The 12900-nt window shown below is 52.9% G+C and overlaps 1 protein-coding gene across 1 annotated transcript in view; it reads right to left on the bottom strand.

The window, feature by feature from the left end:
* The window catches only part of LOC132027121 (ATP-binding cassette sub-family A member 17-like), a 58474-nt gene that overhangs the window by 28914 nt on the left and 16660 nt on the right, over positions 1 to 12900 (bottom strand). Inside the window, exons 10-16 of the mRNA XM_059415897.1 lie at positions 12463 to 12606; positions 11246 to 11375; positions 10143 to 10297; positions 9171 to 9326; positions 8732 to 8942; positions 7270 to 7420; positions 2502 to 2600 (exon numbers count right to left, since the gene is read on the bottom strand). Of these exons, the coding sequence (XP_059271880.1) occupies positions 2502 to 2600; positions 7270 to 7420; positions 8732 to 8942; positions 9171 to 9326; positions 10143 to 10297; positions 11246 to 11375; positions 12463 to 12606 (1046 nt within the window). The remainder of the gene's footprint in view (positions 1 to 2501; positions 2601 to 7269; positions 7421 to 8731; positions 8943 to 9170; positions 9327 to 10142; positions 10298 to 11245; positions 11376 to 12462; positions 12607 to 12900) is intronic.

Consider the following 12900-nt stretch of genomic DNA (forward strand, 5'->3'; position numbering starts at 1 on the left):
AGTTCCCTTTTATTTATTCTACGCCTGCTCCCCACCCCCTCCCCGTTTTCCCTATTGTGAACAGCTTGCGTTCACCTGCTGTTACCAGCTGTAACCGAGGGACCAGTTTTCCAACAAGGTCTTTTTTTTTCCCCCCCAAAATAGAAACTAACGAGTTTATATTTAAATTTACACATTAACACAAACAACCTATAATGGTCTAAACAATCTTCAAAAAATAGACCTGGAGAAACCATCTGCTCCCTGACTTCAAGACGTCCCACAAAGCTGCAGCGATCACAGTGGCGTGGGACTGGCTGGTGTGGGACAGCAACGAGTTCCATGGGACAGGGTAGGGGATGTAGAAATTGACATACACGTTGACCGATTTTCAGTGAAGGCATCCAAACAATTTGGTGTGGAAGGACGTCTCTTCCCCAAATTGTCCCTCAAGCCTGGATACCCATGTTCAGGAAAAAGAACCTCAGCCTTTTGTCACACTGCACACAAAAGTTAGTACCAGCTGGGCCACAGAGCTAATGCAGAAGCGGAAATGGTCCGGTTCCCAGAAGAACATGTAGCAGAATGACTCTGTGACACATGGGTGGGCTCTGAGAACAGGCAGGAAGAGAGAAGCTCAGGCGGGGCAGAAAACAGGCCTGACGAAGGACTCGTATGGAGCCTTAGGGTCGATATTTGTGCCCCTTTTGGTACGTCTGTTATACTTCGATAAAAATGTAATTGTTTAAAAGAACTCAGAGGAAGCATTGAACCGAGGATCAGACACAGCTGGAGGGAGAAGAGGCAACCTGGATGACACGTCGGGGGATATTATCCAGCATGCGGCTCCAGTAGGCAGAGGGCTGGAAAAGGTGAAAAAGAAGAGAAAACTAATAGAGCACCGAGAATGAGAAGATCTAACCCCTGTCCCACGGTGAGAGAACGGAAAGCAGCAGATACACTGGGCGCTGTGGAACTCAGGAAAGGCATTGCACTGGGGCCGGAAGTCCATCAGACATCCAGGACAGTAATTAAAAAGAAAACTGAACCAAGACAGACCATGGGGAACGTGCATGACTTCTAAAGTGAAGAGTGGCCAGATTTCTTTCAAAGGAGCACGAGGTAAACCTACGGCTCACTTTCAGCAGCAAGAATGGAGACTCGGAAATAGTCTGGGAATAACTTTCTTTCTTTTTTTTTTTTTGGCAAGATTTATTTGAGAAAGAGAGTGAGAGAGAGCATGAGTGGGCGAGTACAGCTGGGGAAAGGCAGAGGGAGAAGCAGACTCCCCACCAAACAGGCAGCCTGGTATGGGGCTCGATCCCAGGACCCCGAGATCACACCCCAAGCTCAAGGCAGATGCTCAAACAATTGAGCCACCCAGGTGCCCTGGCAAACAACTTTCAATCTGGTGACAATATCCTTTAAAAATTAGAGAACTAAAATCATTTCCAGACCCCTGCCCCCAAAATACCCAAAAAACGAAAACCCCCAAAGACCCCCAACACCAAAAAACACTAGTGTTTTTGGCTCCTGCATAAAAACGCTAATGGGTGCCATGCAGAATGTCCTGTGGGCAGGAGGACAGTTATCGGAGATGGAAGAGGAATGAACCCGGAGCAGGTGTATATTTACATGGGTTTAAGTGGCCACTGCTGTTCTCAAACACGAATATTACAGTTCTGTGGAGTTGAAAAAAGGATTAAAATATACAGTCTATACAAGTTGGTGACGGCAGGATGCGTGCCTGTCCCATGGTCTTAGCGTTTTCCAGGAGCAGAGCAAAGATATGACTTCACTTGGCACATTGACAAATTACAGAGATGTGTTTCAGTATCTACGCCGACCGCTAACGTAGTACAGTAAGAACGCAGAATTTCCCACTAGCGTGGGGGAAGAAACTATAGACTGAGGAAAAAGAACCCCCCAAAAGGGAGAGAAAAAGCCACGTAGACTGGTGGAAAATATAAAAGAAAAAATATATTTTAATGTATCATTAGTAGCATTTGTAAACTGCAGGCGTGTTGCACATAAGAGATACATATTCCCGCATCTGATGTCGCTCTCTGGCCTTGTTTTGCCTTTGGGGTGAATCATCGGGATCCGCCCATCCCGGCCCTCCTCGAAGGACACTGCATCCCTGCTTCCTGACACTCACTACGACCACTACCTTCACTCTGTGCTACCACCAGCCCAGCGGGGGTGGGGAGGGGGGGGGGGAGGGGGGGGGGTGGATGTGGGGGTGGTAATAAGCCTTCCTCATTGACTAAAGAGCCTCCCAGGTGATACAATTTCTGTTTGGTTTGTTTTTCCCTCCTGGAGGTTGATACAATGTATCCAGCAGATCCGTGCTGAGCAGTATCCCTATTCCTGGAAGTCCCCATGGGAGGCTGGCGGGCCACCCTGCAAGGGCAAGGGTGTGCCCCGGAGAAGCCAAGCGTGGGACGTGGGTTAGACGCAGGACCCTCAGGACCCCTCCCACTGTGAAAGCCTTTGGGGTCTGCGGCTGCAAACTTGCTTACCGCATGAAGACCTCCTCCATGGTGGTGACCGCCACTTGGAAGTTGGCGACCCCCAGCTCCTCCTGCCTCGCTTCCAGCTGGGTGAAGAGAGATGCAAACCTGCAAGGGAAGGGCGGTTCCATTCCTCACAGGTGGGAAGGGGCCTCCTCCCTGTCACCCACCACCCCCCCCCACTTCCCACGGGGCAAACCGTAGGGGCTGGGGAGTCAAGACTCTCTTTGTTCAGAGCTCAGCCTTGTCACCCCCCAGTTCCAGGACTCTGAACATGAGCAGCAAGGGCGACAGCATTTACCCCAGAGCATCTCTGGGATGACCACTCTCACACCCAGCTCATAAATAATCCATCTGTGTTCTGCTACTTTTGGAGTGCTTACTAAGTGCCCTGGGCATTCCAAGCCCTGTTCCACCTCACCAGCTCAGTCAATTGTCTCAACAGTTCTTCAGCTCCTCGGAGACAACTGCGAGAGGTTAAGCAACTTCCCCCAGATCACACAGCCGGATGTAGCCAGAGCGGGAGGCAAACTCAGAGGCCCGCTCAAAAGACTGTGAGTGCCCTTTCCCCACCCTGCTGTTCCACTAAATGAGGAAAGGAGCTAATGCTTAACCCTGTTAATCCAGAGCCCTTCCTTATGAATGCCTTCCATAGTTTGGAGCTGAAGGAATCAGGACTTTTTGTGCGATATTAAGAAATCCACAATCTCCTACGTTGCAGGTTTCTGCTCCTTCAAGCCAGTGTCCAGGCCAACAACGTGCCTTTAAGAAACCTGTGGGCATGCGGGATGCCCCAGAGAGGCCGCACCATGCACCACCATGGACGGCGCGGAGGGTGAGAGCATGAGCTGCGCACTGTTGGGGGCTGCCTTTTGAGGCCAGTGTCTGCCCCTTATGGGTTGTGTGACTCTGGGCTCGTTCTTTCATCTCGCCCACTCTCCTCATCGGGGTGACAGACACGACCTCGCGCCCCAAGGGAGCTAAATGCAAGGACCGCAGCAAAGCAGCCCGCCTGTGCTGTGAGTTCAGCAGTCAGACCCTCACAGGGTGCGCTGCCTTGCCCTTCAGTCTCCCGGGACTGAAATCAAGCCCGTCAATGAGGCTGTCTTGCCGCAAGGTTTACCTATCGGGAAATGCCTTGTTCTCACCCCAGCCAAGAGGCAGACCTTTCCCTCACCCTGCAGAGGGCTCTCCCACCCCCTTCAAGTGATTCCTCTCCAGTCCACACACAACCAGTATCCGGACTCCTACTGTCAGAGGTGCCTTGTACCTCTGTATCTCATTTCATCTGGGTGACATGTTTCTGAGGCTCAACCACACCAGTGCACGCCTTAATAGTTTCTTCTCATTCATCATGGAGGGTTGTTCAACAAAAGTAGTATACTACAGTTTGATCATTGGTTCCCCTGTTGGTTGACTTTAGACAGAAGGGATAGGGTTTGGGTCAGAGGGGCTTGGGCAGGCTCTGGGCGGCTTCTCCAGGAGCCCTGAGTCACCATGAAGCTGCCATGCCCTGGAGGACTTGGAGATGCTCTGATTAGGGGTTCTGGCTGGGTTCAGCCTTCCAGAAATCCTGCCGAGACCCCAGACCTAGGGGCCAAGCCATCCTGGAATTCCAGGTAAGTTCATTCAATGGCTCTTATATTGCTAAAAACTTTGTGTTTATGTCCACATTCTAGATGTTGGTATTAGTATCAGAGTGTGCTGCTCCCTTCTGTATTTTCTGAAAGATTGGGGAGATTTATTTGCCTAGCAACTGATGGGACCTGCAATTCTCTTTTTGGTAACATTTGTCATCGCAAATTCGATTTAATGAGTAGATGTGTGGTTCTTAGATTTTCCTCTTTTACTTTGTGTCCGGTTGAGTAGGTTGTGTTTTTCAAGGAATCAGCCCATTCTACAGTGTCCAGTGTATTTGTGGTATTTTCTCATGAAGTTGTCCTAAGTCTGTGCTTGGGCTGAGAAATGGTCCACTCATTCCTGATGCTGGTTCTTATATTTCTACTTTTCTTTAATGGCTTTGGCAGGAGCTCATCACTGTTACTAATATTTGTAATAAACAACATCTGGCTAGTTTAGTCTTCTCAATTTTTTTTTGTTGTTGTTTCTTATTCCATCATTTGCTCTCTTTGAATTTATTATTTCTTTTCTTCTCTGTACTCTTCACTTCTCTCTGCTTTTTCTTCCTCCCTCAGCTGGAAGCACAGGTCATTGGTTTTAAGGCTTTCTTCTTTCCTAACGTAGTGTTTCAAAGCTGTATGTTTCCCTCTGGGCACCGCAGTAGCAGCATATGAACATTTCAAGTCTGTTTTTTCATTGCTGTCCAACTAAAAAAAAAACTCTTTGTAATTCCTTTTTGACCCATAAGCTATTCAGAAGTGTGGTGTTGAACTTCTGTGTGGATTTTCTAGGTATCTTTTCATAATCGAGTGGTAATTTAACTCTTCTGCTATGTGATGAGGAGCCTGGCTCATGGCTGAGACTGTACAGGTGAGGCAGGAATTAGCGTGGGAAGGACCCGGAATCTGCCTCCTCACCAACACAGCAGACTCACTGGCAGGCTCCGTCTAAGGTGCCTGGCACTGGAAGTTAGATTCAGAGACATTAGGTAAGAGAAAGAAATAAAAGGCTTCCAGATTGGAGAGGAAGAAGTAAAATGATCTGTTTGCAGAAGACATGATCTTATATGCAGAAAACTCTATAAAGACGCCACAAAGAAGCTGTGAGAACCAATAAGTAAATTGAGCAAAGGAGCAGGATGTAAAGTCAACACACAGGAATCAGGGGCATTTCTAAGTACAATGAACAAATCTGAAAAGGAAACTACAGGAACAACCCCACTTACCATTGCATCCAACAATAAAATACTTAGGGATTAACTTAATCAAGGAAGTGAAAGACTTGTAGAATGAAAGTTGTCAAACACCACTGAAGGAAAGTAAAGAAGAGGGAAATCCATGGAGACACATCCCGTGTTCATGGACTGGAAGATGTAATGCTGTTCAAACACCAGTGTCAGCCCGAGCATTCCACAGTCAGTACAGGTCCTACCAACAGAGCAATGATTTTTTTTTTTTTTTTTTTTTGCAGAAATAGAAAAACCCATCCTAAAATTCATACGGCATCTCAAGAAACCCTTAATAACCTCTCCCCCCAAAAAACTGTCGCAAAAGAACAAAATGAGAGAATCACACAAAAAATCACACAAAAACTTCACAACATGGGATCTGGCAATGATTTCTTTGGACGTGACACCAAGGGCACAGTAACAAAAGAAAAAATATACACGTTGGACTTCATTAAATTTAAAAATTCTGCACATCAGGAAACACTGTCCTTGGAGCAAAAAGGCAACCCATTGAATGGGATAAAATATTTGCAAATCCTGTATCTGATAAAGGACTAATACCCGTAATATAGAGAGAAGTCCTACAACTTCAGAACAATAGAAAACAGTCTGGATCAGAACTGGGCAAAGGACGCGAGGGGCACCCGGCCGGCTCAGCCAGAGACGTGTGCAACTCTTGATCTCAGGGTCCTGAGTTTGAGCCCCACCTTGGGGACAGAGGGGGCTCAATTAAAAAAAGTATTTTTAAAAAAATGCATAATAGGCATTGTTCCAAAGAAGACCTGTGAATAGCCAGTACACTCACGAGAAGATGCTTGACATCACCATCGTTAGGGAGATGCGAAGCGAAACGACAGTGAGTCACCACCTCATACTCCTTAGGTCGGTGACTGCTAATAGAACAGAACAGAACACAGCAGGTACTGGGGAGCCGCGGAGAAACTGGAATTCTTGTGTGCTGTGGGAGGGAATGCAAAATGGCTCAGCACCCCTTCTTCTACGTAAATATACCCCAAAGAATCCGAAGCAGAGTCTGAAAAGATACTTGTACACCATGTTCATAATGGCATTATTCACGGTAGCTCAAGCGTGGCAGCAGCCCAAGTGTGCACGGATGAAAGGATAAACACAGCGCGCGTGAGATGTGAGATGGCACATTATGCAGCCTTAAAAAGGAAGGAAATTGTGCACTGAACCTTGAGGACCTTATGCTCAGCAGTCTAAGCCAGTCACAAAAGGACAAATGCTTCCCTATGTAACAGGAGCTGAGAGCAGCCCGAATCATGGAGACAGAAAGTGCGGCTCTGGGTGCCAGGGGCTGGGGTGCTCTCAGAAGTAAGGGACCCAGTAGAGAGACAAACTGACGGTGTAGGTGAGCAGGGCGAGTCAGGCACATGGGCTTTTGAGAATTGAGCATGGAAAGACCTGGAGCCGGGGCTGAAGGGTGAGCCTCTGGGAGGAAGAGGTTGTGTCCTTGGCTGTACAGATGGGAGGAAGAAAGAAACTCGTGACGGGAGTAAAGGGGACTTCCCTTCGGTGGCTCTCATCTTCCCAGAGCTCAGGTTCCTGCTTGAGAACAAGCTGAGGGAGAGGAGCCCGTGGGGAGTGCCAGGGACCACACTGAAGCCCGAAATAAAGAAAATCGGGCCGAACATTCATCTCAGCTCCGCCACCCAATAAAGGGCTTCTAACTTTAACCTGAAGGCTACGGGGAGCCATTGAGGGTTTTGAAGGAGGGAGGGGATATGACCAGAGCCCCGTGTTTTCGAGTGTGATCTGGCTGGAGTGTGCTGTCTTCCCAGCAGATGCCCAAGGCCTGGGGAGTCCAGACCCCAGCAGAATAGAGAGTCCTCGCTGGGGAGACAGGCAGAGAGTTGGCTCTGAACTCTGTCCCCGCAAACAGCTCCTCCTGTCCTCTGGGGTCCGCACCTGTGTGTGTCCTTTTTAGGAAGAATGAAGGTTAATTCTTCTCCCTTGCTGGACTGCAAAACCGCATTTGGGATATGGTGATAAATCAGACAACAGATCTCCTCTGTGTTGCAGTGAGGTTTCTTCACCAAAGTCATGTAATATCCGCCGCCTGAAACATAATTTCAGAGACCCTGAAACGTCCTTACTCCTTTCCCGTGGCTCAGAATGCACAGCTTCGCAGGAAAGTGGAGCAGGGCTGGTGGGGGGGGGGGGGGGGGGGGGGGGGGGGGGGGGCGCTGGGGGGCTGGATGGAAACCCCAGGGAAGTCGCTCTCGAGGGCTCTCACGGGCGCTCATTAAAGGGGCGTGAGGCAGACAATAAGAGAAATGGGGAAAATCTATATTATCAGTGACATAGGCTGAGGAGAAAGATAATCATTGGAGGGGACTTGGGGGGTCGAGGAGTGTGATTCTAAACAGAGTCATGAGGCCTAAGCGTGGCCAGCGCTGGCCGGGGAGGGAGCCGGAGGGCAGGAGCACAGCAGGGGACTGGAAGAGCACTGGAAATGCCACTGCGTGATGGGACCAGGCCAAGCAAGGCCCTGCGGGCCAATCCTAGGACTTTGACTTTCTCTCGGTGGGAGGGAAGATCACTGCAGAGCCAAGCAGAAGGGTAACACAGTCATTTGGACAACCGAGCAGAGACAGGGGGTGAGTTAGCCAGCGAGTGCAGTAATCCAGGAGGGGACGGACAACAGGCCAGGGCGCTAGCCAGGCGTGGAGGTGGAAGAAGGGAAGGCCCCCCCAGGGCCTGCACACCGATGGGATCTGGGCTCTGAGAGATGGAGAGGTCAGGGAGCCTCCAAGGTTTTGGCCAAGCTCCCACGAGAAAGGAGCTGTCTGTGCTGGGGGCAGTGGGTGTGGTCGTTGAGAGCAGGGGCCCCTGGTCTGCTCAGGGTGTGTACAAGCCCCATAGAGCTGGTCGGCGTCCACACCGCTGCGGAGTAGGCTCCAGGTGCAGGCCTGCGGAGTTTAGGAAGGCATCCGGGCTGCAGACACACACAAGTTCCAGCACAGGAGACTGGACGAGGTCAGGGCGTGGGCACAGGCACGTCCACGCCACAAGCAGCAGAGACCAGGAGGGCGTGGGGTCCAGGAGAACAAGGGGGCCACCATGGAAACCACCCACACCCACCCAGGCGCTCTGCACACACTGCTCACTCCTTGAGGAACCCGGTTTTTGAGGTCCATTTTCTAGATTGGACGGGGAAGGCTAAGGTCGTCCTGGCCACGTGGATGGAGGCTATGAACCAGCAAAGTGAAGCTCAGACTTCGATCTCCTGACTCAGGGTCTCAGACTGTCTGCACCTCACTCCCCGCTGCTATCTCGGGGGCCCTCCGGGGAAGCAAACTGTCCCCGGGCCGGGGCCAGGGCCCGTGGGGAAGGGAGGCCGGCCGGCCCGCCCGCCCACGCCACTCACCGTACTTCCACTTGAGAAACATCGAGGACCCGCAGCACTGCAGCTCCCCCTTGGCCATGATGGCCACGCGGTCCCCCAGCAGGTCAGCCTCGTCCATGAAGTGCGTGGTCAGCAGCACGGTGCGGTCGCTCTTGTGCTGCTGCAGGAGGTCCCAGATGGCCCTCCTGGAGAGGGCGTCCATGCCCGAGGTGGGCTCGTCCAGCATCAGCACCTGCGGGCAGAGTGGTGGCTGCTGGGGGTGGGGGCAGAGCAGGGTCGCGGGCCGGGGCTGGCTGTGCAGGAGGCCCTGTGAGGCTCGGGTTTGGGAAGATGTAGCCGTCCCCACGCTGGCCGGACCGCTCTGCCGGTGTCCGGGGGCTGTAGCCAGCCCAAGCCACATGGGGGCTGGAGCCCCAGGCCCCAAGTGGCCGTCCCCGTGCATGGCCTCCCGTCTGCCTACCTTGGAGCCCGCTATGAGGGCGATCCCAATGGAGAGCTTGCGCCTCATGCCCCTGCTCAGGAACCGGCTCAGGGTGTCCTGCTTGTCCTCCAGGCCGAGCATGTGCAGCATCCGCTGGACTTCCTCGGGGCACTTCCGATGGGACAAGCCCTTCAGCTGCGAGAGTGGGGACGGAGAGGTCCGGCAGGGGCTCCTGGGGGGGGGTGGCCTGTCCAGTCCGTGAGGAGCCTGGCATCCGTGTTGTCCCCTTCCCACCTCCCCGGTAGACGCCCACCATCCAGCCAGCACTTTGTTAGCATATACGTAAACTCGGCACAAGAGGCTTACTACCTTCAGGGAAAGGGATGCGCAAAAAGGCTTTTGTATTTTGAACCGCGTGAACATACATCTCATCGACACTGAGTGCAGCACGTTAAAGGATCACACAACAAGACCTAACGGGAGGTGTCCCCAGGAGGCTCAAGGGATAAAAAATCTGTGTTGCGTAATGAAGAGTCTGGTCGGCCTCTGTCCCCAGCTACTGGGAGGGACCTCTAAATCCTTGGTGTGATGGGGTGCCCTGGTTATTCACCTTGTACCTGGGGCCACATCGGAGTTTATGCTAATACGTTGACTCCAGACCTGCTGGGAGTGGAGAGATGTGCCCCAGGATTCGACCGTTCAGGCCTGTGTGATGAAGCTCCGAGAGAAACTGGACACTTGCCGGTTAAGTGAGCTACCGGGTACACAGCCACGTCCCAGCCGGGCGGACACGGGCCCAGACCTCACTCTGCGTGTCTCTTTTCTTCGCTGGTCCCGATTCGTATCCTCTATAGTCAAACCGTACCCCATGCCCCCGGCCCCTTCCTGAATGTTTAGGGACTCACGTCCAGGGAGGTTTAGGGGCCTGCAGAGGCTGGGTTGGAAGGCTACAGTCTGCCCCTCCCCAAGATCGGACGCAGAGGAAACACAGCCCGCCGTCCATGAACGCACCTGAGCATAGAAAGAAAGATGCTCGGCTACGGTGAGATCTGGGAACAAGATATCGTGCTGGGGGCACCAGCCCAGGCTCCTCCGGATCTCAGCCATATCGCGAGAAATTTCATACCCCTTGATATAGGCCCATCCACCTGAAGGGGGAATAAGACCTAGGAGGAGCAAGTACAAGACATATGCCAAGGTCATGTTCCCACAGAGCACCCCGCAGACCCGGGGCTCACAGATGCCCAGTGCTCGCATCAGATGGCCTCACTCCTTGTCACAGTCAGTGACCTCCATGGACTGTGTGTTCCATGACCCTGCATGAGGATGTGTGGCAGAACAGAGACGGAGACATCTCTCCTGCTTCTGAGGAGTGCCTGTCCGGCTAGGGAACAAACACATGGGCGCACGGAAAGCAAATTACACTGTCATATGCGCCAGGCGATACTGCGGAAATGGGGTTCGCTAGAACACTTCGCCGACTGTTCTTAGCAAACACGGGAAAATATAAATTCTGATTTTTTAACTGACTTTTCCACAAAATGGTCTATTGAGGTCATTCCTCCACATCCACGAAATCTACATAATTTGGGCAGGCTAATAAGATTTATGAATACATGCTCTTTATTTATCCAACGCATGCTAATTAGTTAGTCGGTGGTTTGCAGTGTTCCCGAAGTATGAACTCGTGAGAGGACTTTGCCTTCTTTCCCCTGTATCTCCTTCCTCTATGTCAACCTAAGCAGATTCGGGGCGCCTGGTTGGCTCAGTGGGTCCAGCTCTTGGTTCCAGCCCAGGTCATGGTCTCAGGGCCGCGCCCAGCGGGGAGCCTGAGACGCTCTCTCTGCCTGTGCCCCTCCTTGTGGGAAGAGACGCGCAGAGCCGGGAGCCAGCCCCTGGATCGTGTATGAGACCTACTTCCCCAGACGGGAAGAGCCACCGATGCCCTCTCCCAAGTACGGGGTCACGTGAACCACCAGACACACTACAGACGGTAAAACAAGGAAACAGAGAGTGCTTCATATTACACGTCGGTGAGCTCTGAGGAAGGCCGACAGAGGCTCTCAGGGCGGGTGGAAGGCTCTATTCCTTGAGGGGCCGGCCGACACAGGTACCTGCCAGCATGCAGCACAGGGTGGTTTTGCCGGCTCCGCTGTGTCCCAGAAGGACGGTGATCTGCCCCTGGTACAGATTCAGGGTCAGATCTTTGACCGCTCTGTGGCTGTCCCTTCCCGTGTCATACACCTGTGGAAGAGTCAGCGTGTGACCGACTCCCTAACGGGCCCGGGGCATTCCTGAAGCATCTATGACCCACATCAAGTCCCAGGGAAGCCGGTCCGTTGGGGGGAATCCAAGTGGGAATGTGGACAAGAGCCCTTCTTTCGGGGCGTAGCTGCCCGGGGCTGCTGGGGAGCCTGATGGGGGTGCCATGCCGGGGGTGGGGGTCTCTCCCCGACACCCACGCCACAGAGGCCAGGGCTCGAGGATGCAGGGCTCAGAGCTTGGCAGGGAGTGTTCTCCCTGCTTCTCCAGCCACACCTTGCCCCGCATGACATGGTAAGCTCTTGGGAAATCGTGCCAGAACCACGTGTCTGCAGACAGCCTGTTTGGTGAGCAGAGGGGAGATCCCTGCTCTCGGAAGCCGCACGAGTGCCTAGCTGTTCCCGCTACTGCCATGTGTGAAGGAGCTGGAGCCATCCCCCGAGTCATGAGTCCCCTGGGCTACGATGGGACACCACCCTGTCCCCCTCCTCGGCTCTCCAGCTCCCACAGGCAGAGGAAGGCGGCACGAAGCGTGACAAGGACACCGCCTCTCCTTGGGCTCATCGCATTTGAAGAACAGAAGATGCCGAAGGAGAAAATGATGCTCTGTGGGACATGCCGGGGCACAGGGCCAATGTCCAGGCATCCTGTCCCGGGAGCGTCTGGTCACGTGGGGCTCTGCATGCAGGAAAGGCCCAGCGAGCGCTGGTCACAGACAAACACACCCCATCTGGAAGCCTGTCCCGAAAGCCAGGACAGCCAGCAACCGGGTGTGTGAACCATGGAGGAGCGGCGTGAGGGGCTGAGCTCCAGGGTATCCCTGAGCACCTGTGCTGGTGCGGTGGGGCTGGGGAGAGTGTTTTAGGAGATGCCACCAAGACCCTCCATCCTCCTCCACTCCACTGCACGACAGCAAACAGGAGACATTTCACGTTCGATTCCTCTCCTGAGGACAGTGTTGCAGGAGAAAATCCCACCAGGGAAGGAACCTCTTAACCACCATCAGAATGAATCACAAGCCTCTACAAACTATTCATCAATTCTAGGAGGAAGGGTCGTGCGCTGATACCTTGTAGAGATGCTGGATTTCAATCCCCTTCACCAAACTGATGGGCTCTTCCTGAAAGAACTTGCTTTCCGCAGGTTTGCTAAGGTCCCCAATGTCTAGCACGGACCGTGTGAGGAGCAGAGACTGTCTGCGCCAGTGCGACGGCTAGACAGAAAGTCAACTGACATTAGCCTGTTCGGGTGAATCGACTGTCGTCTCCAGGAAGATAAATAGTTTGGTAAATTAAATTCTCCACAGTGCCCGCCTCCAGCCCCCCACCTTTCCTGGTATCCAGCATTTAACGGTGCCCGAAGCCAAGCAACCTGCTCGTGGACTCACTACTGGTAAGCTGCGTTTTCGCCTACAGCTCATAGTCCCGAGGTTGGGGCGAGCGACGGGGGGGTGCACCGCACCCAGGCTCCCAGCGAGCTGGGGAAGCCGTCATGTCGGCTGACAGCC

This window comes from Mustela nigripes, chromosome 11 (assembly GCF_022355385.1).
Source record: "Mustela nigripes isolate SB6536 chromosome 11, MUSNIG.SB6536, whole genome shotgun sequence".
In the NCBI taxonomy this organism is placed as follows: domain Eukaryota; kingdom Metazoa; phylum Chordata; class Mammalia; order Carnivora; family Mustelidae; genus Mustela; species Mustela nigripes.